General features: G+C 53.2%; 6 protein-coding genes and 1 non-coding gene across 7 annotated transcripts; 4 read left to right on the top strand and 3 right to left on the bottom strand.

Annotated features, from left to right (window-relative positions):
* Window positions 1-1612: 1612 nt before the first annotated feature.
* BBK36DRAFT_1168588 (carbohydrate kinase) lies at window positions 1613-2394 on the bottom strand (the record flags this gene model as incomplete). Its single annotated transcript, XM_024895198.1, has 2 exons — window positions 1613-2056; window positions 2146-2394. 2 exons carry the CDS (start codon window positions 2392-2394, stop codon window positions 1613-1615), a joined length of 693 nt encoding a protein of 230 aa, XP_024750401.1.
* A 5708-nt stretch (window positions 2395-8102) lies between these two features.
* On the top strand, window positions 8103-10959 carry BBK36DRAFT_1135263 (dipeptidyl peptidase). The gene is made up of 6 exons (XM_024892579.1): window positions 8103-8512; window positions 8613-9481; window positions 9614-9755; window positions 9885-10063; window positions 10119-10622; window positions 10676-10959. The coding sequence occupies exons 1-6, from the start codon at window positions 8223-8225 to the stop codon at window positions 10942-10944; spliced, it is 2253 nt and encodes a 750-aa protein (XP_024750400.1). The 5' UTR covers window positions 8103-8222; the 3' UTR covers window positions 10945-10959.
* A 494-nt stretch (window positions 10960-11453) lies between these two features.
* On the bottom strand, window positions 11454-12876 carry BBK36DRAFT_1135262 (hypothetical protein). Its single transcript, XM_024892578.1, has 3 exons — window positions 12642-12876; window positions 11900-12235; window positions 11454-11778 (listed from the first exon to the last, which is right to left on the bottom strand). Exons 1-3 carry the CDS (start codon window positions 12753-12755, stop codon window positions 11626-11628), a joined length of 603 nt encoding a protein of 200 aa, XP_024750399.1. The 5' UTR covers window positions 12756-12876; the 3' UTR covers window positions 11454-11625.
* A 185-nt stretch (window positions 12877-13061) lies between these two features.
* On the top strand, window positions 13062-15900 carry BBK36DRAFT_1135261 (P-loop containing nucleoside triphosphate hydrolase protein). Its single transcript, XM_024892577.1, is given in 3 exon segments — window positions 13062-13138; window positions 13149-15678; window positions 15761-15900. 1 exon segment carries the CDS (start codon window positions 13251-13253, stop codon window positions 15633-15635), a length of 2385 nt encoding a protein of 794 aa, XP_024750398.1. The 5' UTR covers window positions 13062-13138; window positions 13149-13250; the 3' UTR covers window positions 15636-15678; window positions 15761-15900.
* Window positions 15901-16067: 167 nt separating this feature from the next.
* Window positions 16068-16139, top strand: BBK36DRAFT_t88. Its single transcript has one exon. It is a non-coding gene; the product is annotated as a tRNA-Gln (tRNA).
* Window positions 16140-17442: 1303 nt separating this feature from the next.
* On the bottom strand, window positions 17443-18265 carry BBK36DRAFT_1117264 (ADP-ribosylation factor GTPase of the ras superfamily; the record flags this gene model as incomplete). The annotated part of the gene is made up of 4 exons (XM_024890331.1): window positions 17443-17535; window positions 17595-17660; window positions 17790-18034; window positions 18118-18265. The coding sequence occupies 4 exons, from the start codon at window positions 18263-18265 to the stop codon at window positions 17443-17445; spliced, it is 552 nt and encodes a 183-aa protein (XP_024750397.1).
* A 1563-nt stretch (window positions 18266-19828) lies between these two features.
* On the top strand, window positions 19829-20683 carry BBK36DRAFT_52404 (hypothetical protein; the record flags this gene model as incomplete). Its single annotated transcript, XM_024898204.1, has 3 exons — window positions 19829-20029; window positions 20161-20368; window positions 20478-20683. The coding sequence occupies 3 exons, from the start codon at window positions 19829-19831 to the stop codon at window positions 20681-20683; spliced, it is 615 nt and encodes a 204-aa protein (XP_024750396.1).
* Between the last annotated feature and the right edge of the window lie 518 nt (window positions 20684-21201).

Below are 21201 nucleotides of genomic sequence, written 5' to 3'. Positions count from 1 at the left end.
ATCATTCCCCATAAACCTGCCCCCCCGTTCCGTCCCCGTGACCGACCGAAATCTTTTCTGCAATCCCCACGTCTTTGAATCCATCCAATCTTTCACCACACCTCCCCCCCCCCCAACAACAACCAAAGTCCTGTTGTTGTTGGCTCCCCCTTTTTTCGTCACTTTACGTACATTACATGCTCGACCTTACATATTCAAACCTTTGCCTTACCTTCTTGAAACCAACCTTACCGGTGAATGCAGTATGTAGTATCTATCCATGCACTGCATGTAACGGAAGGGCAAGGTATGACGCTTCTGACGCCCAACGCTCACACACCTCCCTTCCCTCCCCAGCTCTCGCTCTTCCTGCCCCGAACATATGAAAACTAGTCTACTACTAATTAGTCCTGCGCATTTTTGCATTAGCGGGTTGTGTGGGTTAAGTAAGTGAAAGTTCCCTATATCATTCCGGAGCGAAACCCCCCCTGCAAGGCGTCTGAAGTTGTCTTGAAATTGTGAACCTCGACGGATAGGAAGACTTTCGCCCTTTTCCATTTTTTTTTCGACTCGTATGTATTGCAGTTCCTTTGCTTGACTTCCGGTGCAGAGTGATTTAGCGATGCAGCTTGAAAAACCGTAGACCCCTTTACATTCATCCGAGCCTTCAATGCTTTGTGTGGGGTAAAAGCAGGGCGAGATATCAGACGATGATAGTGAGCACACATATGTAGTATATGTCGTCGAACAGGCAAGAGAACATCACGGAGCCGGTAAAACGCACCAATGCTGTCGCTTCCATGCGTAACGCAATTCTCATCTATTTGTTGCCTAGGTAATATGCTGCCATGCCCGCGTGGGATGAAAGTCATCCAGCCATCTCATGTCCCCTTTGCCCGCAAAAGGAAAATAAAGCAAAGTCATGAAGATCAGACGATACACGGCAAAAACTGGAAAAAGCAAAAAAAATGAAAGGCAAGGGATTCAAAATGACAACCTGCGCGCGCACAGCCACGCATAGAGCCTGCCCTCTGTGCGAACCCTGTTCCACTGCTTGATGCTTGTCAGACAACTTCATGCCCAACTTCCATGTCCAACACAGCACAGCTCTTTTTCCCCCCCTCCAACCCTCCCCCATTTGCTGGCTGACCGAGCCTTGCTTGTTAGTCTCGGCTCTGTTGAGTCCCAACTCCACACGTCCGATGCGAACCCATAAATTTCCTGCGCCGCCGAAGAAAAAGGATGAAAAAAAAATGCCCAAAAGGAAATAGCCGAAAAGGAAATGATGCAAAAGAGATTTGGTGCCATTGCTGGCCCGTCCGGTTCCTCCAGAGCCCGCAGCTGATATACCGAAAGAAAAGATCTAGACCGAGAACGCAAAAGAAAATGGGAAACCCCCAATTGGGCTGCTGAGATTTTGAGAGAAAAGGGAAGTTGCTGTTGGCGGAGAAGATGAGAATGAACAAGTGTCATATGACTCCGATGTCGCATATCTGCATATCCGCCAGAGGCCGTGATTTTGAGGACCGAGAGGAAACCCAGACATTCTTTTCGGGGGCCGAATGAAAAGAGGAAAGTGTAAAAAAAGGCCAAGACGGCTGAGGGTCCGTCATCCGTATCAGACGATGCCGCTCTATTGGCTGTCCTGGTCCTTCTCCAAGGTCTCAATGGCCCTAGCCAGAGCGTCCTGCTGCACCTGGGCCAGGGGTCGGCTTACATCGATGGTGATGACGTCTGTCTCGTTTTCAGAAGGTCGCTCCAGGATGTCGAACTGGCTATGCACCATGTTGGCGCCCATGTAGTGGTTCTGGCGCTGGGCAACGCGCCGCAGCAGCAGCTCCTCCGAGGCGTCGAGGTAGATGAAGTGGATGAGCAGGCGGTGGTCGTAGTAGGCGGCGACGCGGATCACGTCTCGGTACTTGCGCTTCAGCGCCGAGCAGGTCATGACGACGCCCGTCTGGCCCTCCTTGATCTGGCGCATCGACTCCTCGCGGAGAGCCGTCAGCCAGTCCCAGCGGTCCGCATCGGTCAGGGGGATTCCGTCCCTCATCTTTTCGATGTTGGCCGGGGTGTGGAACTGCCGGCAATTATCATGTTAGTAACGGCACTTCTCAGAGACATCCGGGGGAAGTTGTCAGCATGACAGCTGAAAAGGGCATTGCGTACCGAGTCGCCCTCGATGTAGGGCATGTTGAGGGCGTTGGCCAGATACTCGGCAACGCTGCTCTTGCCGCACCCGGCAGGGCCAGTGACGAGGAAGATGTGCGTGTGTCCGCCGGCTTGTCCGGCCATCTTGCTTGCGTTTGCCGCCTGAAGAGAGGTGCCGTTCGTTGTGGGCTGGATGGAGGGCAGAGCAGCCGAAGTGGGTGCCTTTTGTCCCTGGGGGACGGTATATGAGGTATCAACGGACATCATCGTGGCGAGTAGAAGAGGGCGCTTCTATAACGAGACGGAAGGAGAGATGTGGTTGCAATCGGATTCGACCGAGGATGAGTAGAGCCGGCCGATAGAGTTTAGAGATCTCTTGTCTGACGAAAGAAGAGCAAACAAGACGCCAACGGTTGTATGTGGATGGTTGCAGAGAGCCCGGTCGTGCAGCCTAGTAGAAGTCTAAAGGGGTGGGACTTGCTGAACGCAGAAGAATGACACAAGATGGAAGGTGAGGTGAGTGTTGGCGCGAGGAAACGAGTACCACGTATGTACAAGTGTAGAGGTATGAAGTGATTGCAGCCTTTTCAAACTTGTGCGGATAAAACAAGATGAACCTTGACAGGAGGGACAGGAGAGCTTTTTGATCCAAGGCCGGCGGCTCGGAGGAGGCGAGCACCTTTTAATACCCTTCGTGCCGAGTGCCACTCCCGTAAAGCAAGCACCACCACTTTGCAAGGTAAGGCCGAGGACTGTACGTACTCCCGGATGGAGCCCGGCTGGAGTAATCTCCTACAACTACTACCACGAGTACAACTACGAGTACAACAAGGTAGCCCCTTGGTTCTCAGACAAGCTCAGTCAGTGGTGAGTCGGTAATATGGGGGTACACCGGGCCGGCAGTCTGTACAGGCAAGTATTCCATGTACATCTACATCACTGCGAGTGACAAGCATGACCTGAAGTGCATGAAGAAAAAGGGAGTGGAGGGCAAGGGACAGGCTGGAAAATGGCCGGGGGGGAGCAGCAGAGCCCAACCCAAAGCGCCGGTTTCTAAGTGGGAAGATGGGCGAGACAAGGGAAGGTAAGGCAAAGGCAAGGCCAAGCGGGAAAAAAGACTTTTTTTTCCCAACTGTGACACAATACTGGGGTCATTACGAGCGCCGTCCGGTCCCTCACTCCAAAGACTCCATCGAGTCTGGGGAGGGGAGTGGGAGTGGCTCCCCTTAGGTTGCCTATAAATTACCGCCTGGGCCAGTCGGGCTGGAACCGTGGCCCTCTTGTGGCCCTCTCTAAGCTGTTTAGCTGTTTAGCCCGGCGTGCCGGCGACTCGGTTCGGGCGCTCGAACACGTCGGGGGCTCCCCGTTCCATGCCAGCGCCCCCCTGCCCCTTTGCCCTCTCTGCTTCCATTTTGCTTCCTTTTTTCTAGATGCTGCCATGGGTGTCCCCTGCCGGCCAGTCATGCGAGCAGGTGAGATCAGGGGGCCCTGCGAAGAGTGGGCGTGCCGATGGTCGGGGGAAGAAGAAACAAAGAGGCAGAAGCAGAGCGCGGGATGACGTCGACGGGCCTAAGCAGGCGGACAGGCACCTCAGTTGGCTGCTGCTTGGTGGCGTCAAGTTGCCGAATCACACGTCCAAAGTAGTGTCTGTCTGGACTGTAGTGGATGGTCAACGGAGGCAGACAGAATGAGAGAAGATGGAGGCGATGGGAAAGGGGAAACCGGATGGTGAACGGGCGAATGAGGGACGGAGGGAAAAGGTGTGGAATAGCGCAGCGCAACTCTGAGCGAGAGGGCGAGAAGCAGGCTGGCTGAAAACCTGCTGCAAGGAGGCCAATCAGCTCCACCGGCGGGACAGAAGGATGGGGGAGAGGCAGAATCTAGATACCAAGAGGGTAGAAAAGCGAAGCAGAAGGAAGAAGAAAAGAGTCGAGAGTCTTTGGACCGTCGGCTATTGCACTTGACGTCTGGTCTGCGGGATTTGTCATTCAAGGCGCTGTTTGACGAAGTACATACAGACGGGGGTACAGCGTACAGGCGCCGCATGCGTCACATCAACCGCCTTCTGCCTGGGTAGCGAGGGTATCGTCCACCTTGCCCTGTCGCGCGTTCTCTAAGGTACCTTATTGATTGCATCGGTGACAGCTGGAGCTTGTTCAATTGAATTCGACCAGATGTTTTAGTGAGCATCTCTAGCTCACCAGCCCAGTGAGCACTACTACAAGGTACCAGCGCCGTCCGGGGAAGCATACCGTCCAAGGTTGAGCTGGAGCTGGAGCTGGACCTGCTGTGCCGTCAGCTAGTAAGGATTGCTTGAGATCGAAGGTTGCTGGCCGCCAATGAAGCTTCAACAACACGAGCATCGTCACATCACGCCGGGCATGAAGCCATTCGCAAGCACCTCTGCGAGTCACATCAATTCCACTCGTACCAGCTCGTACCGGTCGACTTCCTCGCGTACCGGTACAGGCCCGTGTAAGGCAAGTACAGGTACAGCCCCGGGTCAGGCCGTCGATCCATTTGGGCCGTGCTGCGTGGCCTCGTGCCGACTGGGATGATGTATTTGTGCTGCCAATCTCGCCTGTTGAGGAACCACCTGCACCAGCACCTGCGCAACACCTGGCTGATGCGCGCAGTGAGTTGCTTGGCCGTGCATTCATGTCTGCACTCCCTGGCTCGCGGCTCCGGTTGCCCGTCGTCGACGCCGTCCCGTGTCACACCGACTCAGACTCGCAGCCGCCTGCTCCAGCCCGGGCTCCCTGCAGTGCGCAGCGTGCTGAGCGAGGGATCCTGTGCAACTCGGCCGTTTCGTTTCCTTCGCTTGGGAGAGGCCGGTGGTGATGCCACCCACACGACGGTCAGGATATTTCGGATAAGGCAGAGCCACGGGGCACCTCGCACACGGATGCTACAGCATGTACGAGTACTACGACTCCATGCCGCCTCCCAGCACGTCATGCCCAGTGGTAAGCTCGAGTTGTCGGAGGTAACGCTGACTGGACATTGGATAGTATTCGCTGCGTGTATCCGTATGCATGCACTTGTTCTAGCCGTCTCTCCCCTAGGTTGCACTACGCTACGCTCGGTATCGACGGTGTCCCAGAATACCGGGTCGAGCCACGCAAAGGGATTTACGATGCCTCTCAGGAATTGTATACATCTGGACATTGCCCGGAGTCGGCCTTGCTACCCGGTGGGCCGCATAGGCAACAGCAGCTCTCCAGGATGCGGAGGGAGAGTGGGAAACCGCATACAAGCGAGCGCTTTGTACTTGATGCTGCTGCAACTCCAAACTCGGGGGCGTCGAGTAATGATCCCGGACGATAATGCTACCTCGCAGGTCGGTATGACTGTGACGATCACATCTCCGATACGTGACGGGCAGCAGGATAAGATGGGAACCGACAATATTGGCCATGTGACGCCCGGCCATCCAGCTTGTCTCTTGCTTCTTGCAACTATAGCCGAGTGAGAGTGATACGGCTGTGCTTGTAAGACAGGAAGACCGAAACAGAAGGGGAAAGGAAGGAAGAGTGGGAGGGAAGGAAACGTTGGGAGACCCGTCTGTTGCCGCCCGGAGCTCCAGATGGTGCCACTTGTGTCTTGTTTGATGAAGCACTTTGAGTCTCGGGGAGACTCGAAGCTGCATCCGGGCGAGTCAAGCGGCCCAGCCTACGAAGTCACTAAAACTAAGCGTGAAAGTAGGTCTCAGAGCCATTTCGATGCATCTCAGCCCCATTATCGGGGGTGGGAGGGGGAATCGGCCGACTATTGCCCGCCTTGCCTGGACTATTTGCCCTTTTTTTGTGTGCTTCTTCTTTTGCTTCTTTGGAGTTGTCTGTGTGCGTATGTGTGCGTGTGAAAGACGTGGGGGTCACGATCCGCCGGCTAACTGCGAAAATCTCCACGCTTCACTGCGCTACGACGTCGCGGAAAAGGTATTCAAGCTGAAAAAAAAAAGAGGGAAAATCCAGATCAGATGGGGCCTTTGGTTCATGATTACCCAGGTGAGCAACCCTAGGAGGATGTATTAAGCGATCCTTGATGAGAGGGCCGCAGGGGGCCGAAGCGTGTGTGTCTGCAAGGATACGAATAGGAAACCATCCATGCGACGATATATGTACAGAACCGGAGCATTAGGCACATGCGGACCATGCAAAGCAACCGCATGTACATCAGCGGTCGGGTAGCTGTGCTTCTATGGTCCGGATTGTTTTACAGAAAATTTTTCTTCGGCGTCGGTGCGAGAGGAGGGTTCACCTGTTGGGCTGAAGGTGATGGTGAGCTCACTGCAGCGTCGTCTTCAGTCAGATGAGCATGCGCAATAAAGGCAGCTTCAATTGTTCGGAAAATTGCGCTCCACCAGTCGGATTACGTACAATACGGAGAAGCCGCTGGTGAACGGCAGCAAACTGAGTCCTTTCTCGCAGGTGGTATTACTATCCTGTACTCTGTTCCTAGCAACTCGTCTAGAGTCCGCCCAACAGACAAACAATGTGAGGCTTTTGGGACTTGGACCAAACTGCCGGCATCCGTTTCCGCAACCATTCGCGGATTACACCCTCCTAGTGCCGGCTACCTAGACTTTTAGGCATTCTCATTTGCGTTTGCTCTCGATTGATAGCTTTCCGGAATTGCGGATATCCAACCCGCTCAGCTGGGAGAGAGGGCGCTACGGTTTAGAATGGACGAGAGGTCTTCGGGCGTTTACAGCACTAGCAGTTTCACATACGAGTACAACATACCAAAAGGGGCAAACGACGCCGTAGCTGAGGAGCCAATGCCGTCGCAATCCAGTGATATGTCAGCAGCTGGGCAAGTTTCACATATAAGGTACAAGTAGTTGGACAAGAGCCCATCAACAGGCGCAATGGGGAGAATGGTAAAATGAAAGGCCAATTACCCACACGAGTCCCGTTGACCAATCTCTCTGCGCACTTGGGCTCCCTCTCATCACGCGGCTGACGTATTTGGTTTGCCACTTCTTTCTTGTTGTCTCCTTTTCCTGTGCCTTTTATTTTTCTTCACCCCTGAATGACTTCGTGAAGAAGGGCGCTGTGGATATGGAGTTGTTTGTTTCATCGCAGGCATTGAAAGGTGCTCTCCGTGGTCTATGCCACCTAGCGACAAGGATGGTCGTGTGACTTTCGTTTTGGGAATGCTGCCATATGTAGCATCTCATTAGGAAAAAAGGAGAACTGGTCAATTGATACTAGCAGTCTTTTGTAAGTTTCGAGACTCAATTCTGCTTCTCTTGACATCACGGGAGCGCCGCCAGCACTGGCGTACTTCCCGTAGCTTGCGGCATCATAAGGCTACCTACAGGCACATGCCAGTATGTACACTGTCTTTGCCACAGATGCGCCTGGGCATCAATTGAGTAGAAGTTTCCTGCAACTACCTACCTATGAGGTCTGCCAAGCTCCAGTCCGTGTAGTTTTACGAAGAATTTGCATGAAAAATGTTGTGTACATCAACAGCTCTGGCAAAAGGTCCTTCAAATCCCATCTTTACTTCTTGTCTGCTGCACGTTACCCCTCAACCCCGCCATGCCTTCCTTCCTGGATGGGACGCTGCTCCAGGTACCCCGCCTGTGGCGCAGGCACCTGCCATTGTGGGTGAGTGCGAGCACGCGCAAGTGGCATTTCCAACTGCTGCCATTCAAGTTATAGGCGCCTCTTTATCATTCAGTTGAATGAGAGCTTGGTTCTAGCAGTGATCAAAACAGTATTTTCTTCTGTGTGCTGTGAGTTACCTGACCTGACATACTGGGGTCATTCTTACTGAACACATTATTGTCTGCAATTGCGTTTGAGCCAACTTCTACAGTAACAAACGGCCTTGGCTTAGGTAGAGCAAGGTACCGACAGTGTAGGTACGGTGGGTTGCGTAAAGGCGCCCAAGCCACAGGCACACAGTGCCCTGTCAAATTGGGTCCAGAGGCCACCATCCAATCTGCTAGAGGCTCATTTAGCCGGCTAGCTGTTTTGGGCATCTTGTGTGGCTTCAACTCGAGAACTTTTGGGGCAGAATCTGCGTGCTCAGAGGCTCCTTCCAGAACAGAGCGACGCCACGCGGCTTGTCATGCTGGCCTGATGTCTTCTCTTGTGCTGCCCCTCATCTCGCGGAGATTGCCAGCAATCAGGATCCAAGCCTCTTCGTTGAAGAAGCACCATTCAGTCCGTATACGCAGTTTCTCTCCTCGGATTGCAGGCTTCGCTCTATCTCGATTTGCCTCGACCACCACCGCCACCGCCAACATGAAGCCCGAGGACCTCAAGCACTATCTGGCGGACCAGCCACCCTCCGTCGTGCGCCTCGAGATTGAGAAGCACTTTGCTCTCTTGACCGAAAAGCAGAAGCGATATGCTCACTTCATCAGCAAGTAAGTCGGACGGCTTCTTACATGTCAAGTGTGATGACCATGGAATCATGCAATTGTGCCGTCGGTATGGAAGAGTGCCTCTTATTTACACCCATTGTAGGGCTTCTTTTGCTGGATCCCGGATTGTTCTGCGCCAGCTCTCCCCAGAGTCAGAGCCCATCTTTGACTTGATCATCACCCTCCACAAGTCGGCCAATGGTGACTGGAACGCGCTGGCCAACAAGGCAGGGGTTGATGAGTCGGAGCTGACCCTCTTCCTCGAGTATGTTGCCATGTTCCTCGGCAACATGGGCAACTACAAGAGCTTTGGCGACTCCAAGTTCATCCCCAGATGCAGTGAGAAGACTGTTGCTGCCCTGGCCGCCACGTCCCCCGAGGCCCAAAAGTTCTACGATGCCACCAAGGGCGCCATCTTCAGCCATGACGACCCGGCTGCCATGCACCTTGGGTTCCTCGACGCCGGCCACATGACGACTTACTACCCCGACTCAAAGGACATTACCAAGAGTGAGATTGAAGCCGTCTCGACTTGGATGGAGGAGAAGAGACTCTTGCCCGAAAACACCAGGTTACGCAAGACGGCCGATGGCTTTGACATCCTCATTGCTTCCGCCGTCACGAGCGTCCTCCCCGAGGGAGGTGACATTGGAAAGGAGACCGAATTCACTGTTGAGAATGGTCCCCTGAAGGGCAAGACCATCAGACTTGTCTACGGCGACCATTCTGAAGAGATGAAGAACATCACTGCCTATATCAAGCAGGCTGCGGCCAATGCGGATAACGAGAACCAGAAGAACATGCACTTGGCGTACGCCAAGTCGTTCGAGACGGGATCCCTGGAGGCGTTCAAGGACAGCCAGCGTTGGTGGATCAAGGACAAGGGCCCCAGCGTCGAATGCAACATTGGCTTTATTGAGACGTACCGTGACCCTGCCGGTGTTCGTGGTGAATGGGAGGGTTTCGCTTCCAGTTAGTATAACCCATGTCGGTTTCTCACTGTACAGCAAGCTAACGTTTTCTAATAGTGGTCAACCGTATGTCTCTGAATCTCTTCCTTTTCCTGCGTAATGTAGGGGATTGTCCAGCTGACATGACCGGCAGAGGAACGCACCCGTGCTTTCGGAGAGCTGGTTTCTGCCTCGCCTTCTCTCATTCCCTTGCTCCCCTGGGGTAAGGAGTTTGAGAAGGACAAGTTCCTTTCTCCCGACTTTACTTCACTAGAAGTATTGACATTTGCAAGTCAGTATCGCTACGGGACTCTGTGATGTTGGTCATGCTAACAATCTTCTCCAGACTCCGGCATCCCCGCTGGCATCAACATGTGAGCATAATATTTGTCCCAGCCTTCCCTTCTACCACTGACATTGTTCAGCCCCAACTACGACGACATTCGACAGACTGAAGGCTTCAAGAATGTGTCCCTTGGAAATGTCCTCAGCGCCAAGGCGCCGAATGAGAAGATTCCTTTCATTCGCGAAGAAGATCTGGCCGTGTACCAGGCCAACCGGGATGCTGCCTTTGAGGTCCAAGTTGGTCTTCACGAGCTTACTGGTAAGGACTTTCCTCTTCCAAGATACTATACAGGTTATCCTGACCATTTCCTCAGGCCACGGATGCGGTAAGCTCCTGCAGGAAACCTCTCCCGGAGTTTACAACTTCGACAAGGAGAATCCTCCCGTTAGCCCTGTTACGCAAAAGCCTATCAGCACTTGGTACAAGCCTGGCCAGACATGGAGTTCGGTATTTGGACCCATTGCCGCCTCGTACGAGGAATGCCGTGCAGAATTGGTTGCTATGCACTTGAGCTGCGAGTTCCCGGTCCTAAAGATTTTCGGATTTGGAGACGGAACAGAAGACATCAATGGTCCCGCTGGAGACGTCCTCTACGCATCTTACCTATCCATGGCCCGCGCCGGTCTTGCTTCTCTGGAGATGTGGGATCCCAAGAGCCAGAAATGGGGACAGGCACACAGCCAGGCTCGCTTCTCCATTCTCAAGTCTTTCCTCGAGGCCGGCGACGACTTCTGCAAATTGGACTACACCAAGGATGACCTCTCTGATTTGACCATTAAACTGGACAGATCCAAGATTCTCACAGCTGGCCGCGACGGTAAGTTTCGCAGTTGCTCCGCACCATGATCGTGCCGCTAAACATTATTTTAGCCGTTGCCAAATACCTTCAGAAGCTTCACGTTTACAAGTCAACTGCCGACGTGGAGACCGGCACCAACTTTTACACCGACATGAGCACCGTTGGGTTGGACTTCTGGGGCACAAAGGTCCGCAAGGTGGTTCTTGATAACAAGCAGCCACGCAAGGTCTTTGTCCAAGCCAACACTACCCTGGATGAAGCCACGAACTCTGTGTCGATCAAGCATTACGACGCTTCGCTTCTGGGAATGATCCAGAGCTGGGCCGACAGGAACTTGTAAAGAAAGTGTGGTGAATCCCCATATCCAGCATAAGCGAAATGCCCCCGAAAGAAAACATTGCATTACATTCAAACTATACAGATACCCTTTTTAAGGAGCAGAGGCATCTTACTTGAAGTGATACGGGTCTCATTACTAGTGTAAACTTTTGTGCCCGCGTTCTTCGGCCTACCTTATTACCCAGTATTACTTTGTTTGTTAGGAGCCACAGCATTTTACATTTCTCAACCCATCACCCAGAAAGTTTCAAGACGCCAGAAGTAGTCTAGGATATGTATGATATAAGAAGCTTGGCATATATACGGCTTCTCCAGCGAGGCTCTTCGCTCTATAGGCTTGCCTTGCCATCGTTGTCACGCATGAGTGTGGATAAAAAATGGAAGATTGTATGATTCACGGAACTTTTTGTTTTGCCGGACACCTGGTGGAAGAAAATCATTTATGCTCGTTTTTGTTTTTTGACTGTAAAAACCTGATTACAGACGCCAAGATGTGACCGATGCCGTCGACTTCCAAATGCAATTGGCCAAACCAGCCCATTTCGGAGACCCTTTCCGTTCTACAACCCGCATCTTGACCAGCACCATAGTTGAACTCCCATCCACCCCCCATCCGCTTTCACTCTTCCAAGCCTACCCGAGATTTTGTGTGTTTCCCTTTTTTTGACGAAGAAAAAAAGATTTACCACGCCATCTCGTGGGGCTTGTCACCCTTCCGCAGGCTGAAGGTGCTGGCGAGGTAGCTGGCCAACAGATCCACCTTCTTGATGCTGGCAATCAGAGCCTTGTCGACGGCCTTCTGGTCGGCAGCACGGCTGCTGTTGATCTCCTTCTTCTGCAAGTTGAAACACTCCGTTAGCAAATCCCACGCTCTTCTCTTTCTTTCTTTCTTTCTTTCCTCTCTTCCCCTGTAGTTCCACTCGTCCTCGCTCTTTTTGCTTTTTTGTTGTACATACCTGGGGCTTCTCTCCCTGCTTGAAGAAAGCCTCAGCAGAGGCCTTCTCCTTGGCCTTCTCGGCGGTGAAGTACTTGGGCTGGGAGATCTCCTCGATCTTGGCGGCGTCAAGGCCGGAGATGTCGACCTTGTAGGAGGTGGCGATGACGTATCGGGAGTTGACTCTTCGCAGGGGGACGCCGTTGATCTTGAAGGGGCCGGTGACGAGGAGGACACCCTGGTCGAGAGTCTTGAGGAGGACGACGCGCTTGCCGCGGAAGCGGCCGGCCAGGAGGATCAGGACGGTGCCGGGCTGGAGGGTCTTTCGGGGGGCCCAAGAGCGGACGGCCTTGCGGACCTGTGGTTTCGAGACGTGTTAGCGCGACTCGTTCTTGGTTCTCTCCATGGGGAGAGATATCGGAGGGTTTGTCGCGAAATGTGTGAAGGGTTGGATATAGAGAAGCCACCGGGTGTCGGAGTCTGTGTTTCGCAAATTGGGAGGCGTCGCAGTTGTCGTTTTGGATAGTGAATATACATCTTTGCTCATCGCCGGTTTGAAGATGAACAATGATAGACCAAGCGTCTCCAAGTCTTCCCGTGACTCTACCAAACCATATATCCGGCGTTTCCAGTCGATCACCAAACTCGGTTTCCTCCCACCTCCAATTGCCTCGTCGTTCTCAATTTGCGAATGCAGACTCCTGTACCGGGGGGGCTTCTCTCTGTTGATTTGCTTTCGCGACTGCATCACCGCACAAACTCACCTTCTTCGGCTCGCTGTCGTCGTCGGCAGGGTACCACTTCTTGGCCTTGTCCGCGGAGGCGGGCACCTCCCGGGTCGACTTGCCGAACTGCTTGGTCGTGGGCTTGGCCGACATGTTGACTCTCTCGGGTGTCTGGATATGGGGTGTGGAGAGGATGAGAGAAGACACGTTCGTGATGTTCACCCGAACGGAAATGTTGGATTTCTTTGTGAGCGCCGCTAGCGAGTTTGTGGGAAGCAAAATGTGAACCCTCTGGCACTAAACCGCTTGCGGCCGCGGTACGTACCCGCCGTGTCGGCCTGTTGGTGGGACATGGGGCTCAGCGCACGTGCTGATAAGATAAGCATTTGGCAAAGCCATTTACTACTAGCGCCTCAATTGCCGATGGCGGCCGAAAGTGCTCGAAAGTGCTGTCGCAGTTCGTGAAGCTACGATAAGAGCTTCGGTCTGCGGATACAAAGTGGCCGGTGACGCCACTGACTTTGAAGTCTAATTCCTTCTGTCTCTTTCATATATTTAGCTAGCGAAACTCTCTTTTACGTCTAATTCATCTCCTGATTCTTCTTACGATACTCTTCTTCATCCTTCATTCCGCTCATTTCACTTACAATGCAAGCCACAAGACGACAAGTATTATCCTCGGCCCAGCGCCTTGCTGGTGCCTCCTCCAACAGACTCACAAGACCAGCCATTGCACGATCAGCTCTCAAACCTCTCCTCCTTTCAGCAGCCCCCTCAGCCCGCCTCCTCCCCATCTCACTAGTAAGGACGTACGCCAATGGACGTCCAAACCCACCAGGAGGAACCCATCGGATGAACATGGGAGGAGGTGAACAGGAGAAGCCCGCGCTGGAACAGTATGGCGTGGACTTGACAGCCAAGGCTCGGGAGGGTAAGCTGGACCCCGTAATTGGGCGAGACGCGGAGATCCAGCGTACGATTCAGATTCTGTCTCGGCGGACAAAGAACAACCCGGTGCTCATCGGAAATGCGGGAACTGGCAAGACGGCCATCCTGGAAGGACTCGCATTGCGCATCGTGCGGGGAGATGTCCCCGAGAGCGTCAAGAACAAGCGAGTCATCTCTTTGGATCTGGGTTCGCTGATTGCCGGAGCCAAGTTCCGAGGCGACTTCGAGGAGCGTCTGAAAAAGGTGCTGGACGAAGTCCAGAAGGCTGAAGGCCAGGTGATCCTCTTCATCGACGAACTACACACCCTGCTGGGACTGGGCAAGGCCGAGGGCTCCATTGATGCCTCCAACCTGCTCAAGCCGGCACTGGCCCGTGGTGAACTGCAGTGCTGCGGTGCGACCACCCTCGCTGAATATCGTGTCATTGAAAAAGACGTGGCGCTCGCCAGACGTTTCCAGCCCATCATTGTTAGCGAGCCCTCCGTAGAAGACACCATCAGCATCCTGCGAGGTATCAAGGACAAGTACGAGGTTCACCACGGTGTACGGATCACGGATGGCGCCCTGGTAGCTGCCGCGTCCCTGTCGAACCGATACATCACGGATCGATTCCTCCCGGATAAGGCCATTGATTTGATGGACGAAGCCGCGAGTCATTTAAAACTCCAGCACGAAAGCAAACCCGAAGAGATTATGAAGCTTGATCACAAGATTATGACTATTCAGATTGAACTGGAGAGTCTACGCAAAGAAACAGACATTGCGAGCAAAGAGCGCAGAGAAAAGCTGGAACAGGATCTTAAGAAGTATAACGACGAACTTTCAGAACTCAACGCAAGATGGGAGAAGGAAAGGTCAGAAATCGAGTCCGTCAAGAAGGTGCAGGAGGACCTGGACAAGGCCAGGTTCGAGCTCGAACAAGCGCAGAGGAGCGGCAACTTTGCCAGGGCCTCTGAGCTTCGGTTCGGTGTCATTCCCGATCTGGAGCGGAAACTGCCGTCTGACAAGGAGATCCAGCAAGACCAGAGCGATAGCACTCTCATCCACGACGCAGTGACCGCCGACGACATTGCCAATGTCGTATCTCGCATCACCGGCATCCCTGTCTCGAAGCTCACCTCGGGACATATCGAAAAGTTGGTTCACATGGAGGACATTCTGCGGGAGTCGGTCAAGGGACAAGACGACGCCATCAAGGCCGTCTCCAACGCCGTGCGGCTTCAGCGAGCTGGCCTCAGCGGCGAGAACCGCCCCTTGGCTTCCTTCTTCTTCCTCGGACCGACTGGTGTTGGCAAGACTGAGCTTTGCAAGAAGCTGGCCAGCTTCCTCTTCTCGACCGAATCCGCCGTCGTTCGGTTCGACATGTCGGAATTCCAGGAGAAACACACCATCTCTCGCCTCATCGGCGCTCCGTCCGGCTATGTTGGATACGAAGACGCTGGGCAGCTGACGGAAGCGGTGCGTCGCAAGCCGTATGCCGTCCTCTTGTTCGACGAGTTCGAAAAGGCACACCGGGACATTTCTGCTCTGCTTCTCCAGGTCCTTGACGAGGGTTACCTCACAGACGCCCAGGGCCACAAGGTTGATTTCAAGAACACCATCATCGTTCTCACCTCCAACCTGGGAGCGGACATCCTCGTGGGCCAGAACCACCTTCACCCGTACAAGGAGGACGCCAACGGCGACATTGATCCGTCTGTTCGCCAGGCAGTCATGGATGTGGTCGCATCCGCTTACCCGCCAGAGTTCCTCAACCGCATCGACTCCTTCATCATCTTCAAGCGGCTGGCCAAGACGGCCATTCGCGAAATCGTCGACATCCGCCTCAAGGAGCTGCAGCAGCGCCTGGATGACCGACGCATCACGCTGTCCGTGTCGGATGCCGTCAAGGACTGGCTGGCGGAGCGAGGCTACGACCCCAAGTTTGGAGCCCGTCCGCTGAACAGGCTGATTACGAACGAGATCAGCAACAATCTTGCTGACAAGATTATCAGGGGCGAGCTCAAGATGGGACAGACGGCGGAGGTCAAGTTGAGCGACGACAAGGAGGGACTGGAGATTGTGAATGTCTCTGAGAATGCCTGAAATTTGCAATGAGTGATGGCGGTTGACATTTTTATATGCATTTCATGAATGTACGGACTTTTTATCTGTATTAGTATCCTCTGGAGTTTGGGCCTCATGAACTGGATATGATTGTGAGGAGAAAGAGAATGGACTTGTATAATGAATGGGTGTACAGACTCCCCTCGGAAAAGCGCATGTAAATAGCTGATACCCCGCTTTGAATATGAAAGGAAGATTCAAATGTTCTTCTAAATATTCAACGGGTAATGAGTAATGAATCAAAAACAATTGATCAGGAAGAAACATCTTCACCCGTCTCTCATCTATATCCATATCGTTGTCAAGGAAGAAGTCTCGCGGCGTATCTGTAGAAAAGTCCCATAAGGATAATTAGCGTAGCCCCTCCCAGCAATCCATGGGAAGTGGCTAACCACTTCAACAAAAAAACCCGGTTCCATGGTCTAACGGTTATGACTGCGGATTCTGATTCCGCCAGCGAGGGTTCGACTCCCTCTGGAACCTAACGTGCCTTCAATTTTTTTGCACCCTTTTTTTTCCCCCTCGCAAAATTTCTGCGTGTTTTTTTTCTTCTCTCATTTTCGTTAATAATAACTTGGCATGTGATTTTTGCCCACCATGAGAACAGATCAGATAAGGTAACTCGTGCCATGTATCATCTCGATGATTCTTCCATCGTTTTCTGATGGCTTCCTCTCCTCTTTCTCCTCTTTCAAGGTTCTTCTCCTGGCTTCTCTCTCTATCAACCCCTTGCTTGAATATCATTTGATAGATTTGAGCCGCCTGATCGCATGCAATAGTGCCGCTTCGCTATATAGAACTTCATCCATGCCTCCAGGTACACACGTGCTCAATAATCTGCCTCGGTTCCTCTCCATGGAACCAAGAGTCATCATCAACAATACGTCAATCCATACATACATATCACATTCATCAACATCAGACAAAAGCGGAAGTGATAAAAATATAAAAATAGTAATAATTGAAAAAAAGGGCGTAGCAAAACAACTCATCATCAATCCCGTCAATCCTCACACCCCCCATCTCGTCGTCCAATCCGCTACGATCCATTTCCCAGCCGGGAGGCCTTTCAATCGAGAACAACCCAACTCCGCCAATCTAGCGCAATGAGCCGAAACAGACAGATCCATTTTGAAGGAGAGAAGAAACACAACATAAGACGCATCCGTCATGAGAGAAAAAACAGCATGAAGCCCCGAAAGGCACCAGTCGTGATAACAAGAAGCCCCCCTCCTCTCGCAACCTCCCTAAGCACATTACTCTCCTGATTCTTGTCAATTTTGCCACTTCTTGTCCTTCCTTCCACAATCCTCCTTTTACCTTTTTTTTCTAGTATTCATCTTTCCGTTTCAAGCCGGTTTGAGCGCACGAGAACGGCTGTGAAGCGTGTAAGTAGGCAACGATCACCCAGGTTATCCACAGCTCTGACTTCTCCATGTTGAGATGAATCCCCAACGAGACCTTCTGGATAAGCTCCCATGACCTGTTTCCTTTCCAAGAGCTAGATCCTGCCCCTTCCAATTGGAAACATGGTCAGGGTATGTATATGATCAACAGGCACACGGCGAGTGGCATGTGAGAGCGCATGGGGCTGCAATGCACTTTGAAGAAACAAAGAGTTGACACAGTTTATGGATTAAGATTGATTGGTATGATCGATATAACTTTGCAAATTACAACCGGATTCTCGAGCTCGGCAACAACTTTGCGGGAGTATGCGGTAGGGAAGCGGGGTGGAGAGCGGGAGGCTCTACCGGTAGAGGGTCTTTGTTGGTTTTTTTGTCGTTTACTGGTGGCCAGCCTTTCGGAGAGTGGTGGCGAGCCATTCGAGACCCTCGTACAGACCATCTCCGGATGTGGCACAAGTCGACTGGATGTACTGTAGGAACGCATGTTAGCGGGCTTTGCCATCGCTCCATCTGGAGAGATGCTACCTACCCAGGCACGTTGTCTCAGGCTGTGGAGGCCGAGCTTGTCAGTGATCTCGGCAGCGTTCATGGCGTTCTAGAGATGATTCATATCAGCAATTGATCCCAAAGATGAAAAAGGAAAAGAATGAACCCGCCCATAGTGATGGAACGCAATTCATGGGAGCAGTTCTGGATAGGAAAGTCAAAGGAGGGGTCGACATACGGGCAGATCCTGCTTGTTGGCAAAGACGAGCAGGATGGCATCTCGCAGCTCATCCTCGTTCAGCATGCGCTGGAGTTCCTCTCGGGCCTCGACGATACGATCCCGATCGTTGCTGTCGACGACGAAGATGATGCCCTGGGTGTTCTGGAAGTAGTGCCTCCACAGAGGACGGATCTTGTCCTGACCACCGACATCCCACACGGTGAACTGGATGTTCTTGTACTCAACGGTCTCGACGTTGAAGCCTAAGCAGCGGGGTGTTAGACGGGACGCTCTGAGCGAACGGCGGGAGGGGGGCCGAGCGCGGGGGGGATGGAGGAGCCCATACCAATGGTGGGGATGGTGGTGACGATTTCACCAAGCTTCAGCTTGTACAGAATGGTGGTTTTACCGGCGGCATCGAGACCGACCATGAGAATTCGCATCTCCTTCTTCCCCCATAGCTTGTCGAAAATCTTGGAAAAAGCCAGACCCATGGTTGCGACTGGTGGCGGCGCGGCCTAACAAGCGTTCGAATGTGTTGCTTGGATGGAGGAAAGGGAAAAGTGTCCTGTTTTGAAGTTACGCGTAAGCAAGGCTTGTCTTGACGCCAAGTTGAAGATGAGGAAAGATGGAGATGACGTTTTCTTCGATAGAAAGGACAAGGTGGCGTGGCAGGAGATTGTAGAATGGAGCGACAATGGCGTGAACGAGATTTTGGGGTAGTGCAGCAGGAATACGCAATTGAAGCCACCTCTGCATAGCCCAGCAGCAGCCCGGCCAAACGAAGAGCCCTCCCGGAAGACGCCTCTATTTATCTCGCGCGAGGCAAGCGATGCGTGCCGGTGAGATGCTTGAGGACACCGTATCCGGGCCCGGGGTGAAGCTGCCGGACGGGCATGGGCACGAGGCCGTCAAGAGAAGTGGCCAGGCTGCCGCATTTTCGCATTTTCGCTGAGCTGTCTCTTTCTCTCGCTAGCGCCATCCCCTGGGGGAGGAGAGGAGACAAGGAAAACGCAAAAAAAAGAGGCGACTCTGGCATGAATCGGGCGCCACGGCGAAGACGCGCAACGGGGCAGAGGGAGGCGGACAACAAGGAGAATCTTGGGGAGGCTGGCTGGGAACAAACTCACCTTGAGGCGATTCGCGGGTTTGGCACACGAGACGGACGGAGGCGTGTGTCTTGGGAGGGTTTTGTGTCGGTGAGATTGCCTGGGGAGATCGGGGTGGGAAGAATGGAAGGGAATCGACCTGGCCGGGCTGGCTTTTGCAGGCCAAAGCGACTAAGGCTTTTTAGTAGGGGAGAGGGGCAACAAGGGGCGGGCGTTGACTGGACACTTGACTGCAGCGCAGCTGATAACTGTCCAGAGGGCGAGGGAAGGGAACTGCTGCACTGTAAACTCTCACGGTACAGGCCTGGTTGGGCTGATTCAGAGCACAGGCTACAGGGGGACAGCGCTGCAAGGGATGCACGTTAGTAGGCGGTACGAGCCACTCGATACGGCGCGCAGCCTCGCAGGTACAGGGTACTGCCCGCACGTTGCTGCCCAGATTCGCCGCTACCAGCCCGCCCTGCCTCGCTGCCTTATCGCCGCCCCGGCGGTACGCGCACGGTACATCCTCGCAGCCCGTCGTTCGTTCGTCCAGTCCTGCCCCAGAAGTCGCCCCGAGAAAGCGCTGCTCCAGTGCCTCCACCCGCCCAAACGACCCGCTATTCGTCATCCCTCGACCACAGCAGCCACAAGTATCGCGGCTGTATCTCGATACTCTCGTGCCCCTGAGGCCTTGTCGGTAAAACCGCGGCCCATGCAGCCTGTGTAGCCAGGACTCTGCGTTGCAAGCATTGGGTTCGCAAGGGCGAGCCAGGGTCAGTACCTAGTAGTAGCTGTGGCCAGTGGGCTGAATGAATGTTGGCCAAGGTGGTCAATTCGCGATCTCGAAAATCGCCAAACTTGCAGCCTTGTCCCTTGTCGTCGTTTCTGTTGTCCTCCTCCTTTTGCCGCCTTCCTCCCGCAGATCCAGCCAATTAATTGATTTCTTTTTTGCTTTTTACTTCGACAATGCTTCTCCTCTCAGCTGCGAGGACGCTCCTCGCCGCCGCCGCGGCTTTCCAGGCCGTCGCGGCGCACAACATCGTCCTGCCGGCCCGCGGCGTCGAGTGCTTCCACGAGAGCCTGCACAGGGACGACAAGATGACCGTCACGTTCCAGGTCGGCGACCGCGAGTTTGGGAGCGCAGGCAACCTCGACATTGACTTTTGGGTATGACTCACTCGGGGATACAAATGGATGGATGCCTTGTAGGCAGAAGGGGGAAAGGACCATTAACATGATGTCGAGGACCCTTGGCTGGTTCCAGCTTGCTAACACACCAAAATTGTTGAAATGGACAGATCATGAACCCCGTTGGCGAGTACCAGATCAACGAGCGCACAGTCTCCAACGGCGACCACTCCTTCACGGCCGTCCACGACGGCAAATACACCTACTGCTTCGGCAACCAGCACTGGGTCTCCAACACAAAGGAGGTCTCCTTCAACGTCCACGGCATCGTCTACGTCAGCGAGTCCGACAGCCCTAGCGATCCCCTCGAGTCCGAAGGTACTACTCTTTTTTTTACATTCATACACAAAAAACCAGCAAAACTTGGGGGAAGGGGGGAAAATGAATAAGTCTGGGCTAACATCCGTTCGTTTTTGCAAACATCCAGTCCGTAGAATGTCGGAGCTCCTCGCCCAAATCAAGGACGAGCAGCAGTACATCATCGTCCGCGAGCGCACCCACCGCAACACCGCCGAGAGCACAAACTCCCGCGTCAAGTGGTGGAACCTCTTCGTCATTGGCATCGTCATCGGCGAGTCCCTCTTCCAGGTCTGGTGGCTGCGGCGCTTCTTCGAGGTCAAGCGCGTGGTCTGAGATAAGTTTACCACCCGCTACAACTTCTCTACGACAGTAGACGACACTGGCATTATTGAAGAGAGATTTGGGGGCGGGGGTTGCGCTGAGACAGGAAAGGAATCGATTGTTGGCGAGCGATTACACTTTGAATTAGCATAAAAGGGGGGCAATATCAGAATATCAGGCGTGAGGGATGAGGAGGGGAGAGCCATACTTGGAACAGAGGACAACATGGCACGAACCAAAAAATGGAAGACCAAGAGCATAAGTCATAATGCTCTCCATATCCACTTGATGAATCACAATACAAACAAAGCTCTTGACGTTATACCTAGTCTTTCGTCTGGCAACACCGCCAGCTTGCGCCAATGGCAAAGCACTTCACGACTCATCTGATAATTGTAACAATCCAATATGTACCACGTTCAATTCATCATCTCCCAGTATCAACCGGAGGATTACATCGTATCGCACGCATTATAACATCCCAACATATTACATGGGTATCTCTATCATCGCGACTTTCATGCCATGCA

The sequence above is a fragment of the Trichoderma citrinoviride genome (assembly GCF_003025115.1).
Source record: "Trichoderma citrinoviride strain TUCIM 6016 unplaced genomic scaffold BBK36scaffold_6, whole genome shotgun sequence".
Lineage (NCBI taxonomy): Eukaryota > Fungi > Ascomycota > Sordariomycetes > Hypocreales > Hypocreaceae > Trichoderma > Trichoderma citrinoviride.
Note: the sequence above shows the minus strand (reverse complement) of the source record. Positions and strands in the feature narration are given on the sequence as shown.

What these genes read in the sequence shown, in the direction of transcription:
- BBK36DRAFT_1135263 (XM_024892579.1), top strand. Translation starts at nt 8,223, where the DNA reads ATGTCTTCTCTTGTGCTGCCCCTCATCTCGCGGAGATTGCCAGCAATC. An exon ending in ATGGGAGGGTTTCGCTTCCA is followed by an intron (nt 9,482 to 9,613) that starts GTTAGTATAACC and finishes CATGACCGGCAG; the next exon opens with AGGAACGCACCCGTGCTTTC. An exon ending in TCTCACAGCTGGCCGCGACG is followed by an intron (nt 10,623 to 10,675) that starts GTAAGTTTCGCA and finishes ACATTATTTTAG; the next exon opens with CCGTTGCCAAATACCTTCAG.
- BBK36DRAFT_1135261 (XM_024892577.1), top strand. Translation starts at nt 13,251, where the DNA reads ATGCAAGCCACAAGACGACAAGTATTATCCTCGGCCCAGCGCCTTGCT.
- BBK36DRAFT_1135262 (XM_024892578.1), bottom strand. Translation starts at nt 12,755, where the DNA reads ATGTCGGCCAAGCCCACGACCAAGCAGTTCGGCAAGTCGACCCGGGAG. An exon ending in ACGACAGCGAGCCGAAGAAG is followed by an intron (nt 12,236 to 12,641) that starts GTGAGTTTGTGC and finishes TCGAAACCACAG; the next exon opens with GTCCGCAAGGCCGTCCGCTC. An exon ending in AGCAGGGAGAGAAGCCCCAG is followed by an intron (nt 11,779 to 11,899) that starts GTATGTACAACA and finishes TTCAACTTGCAG; the next exon opens with AAGAAGGAGATCAACAGCAG.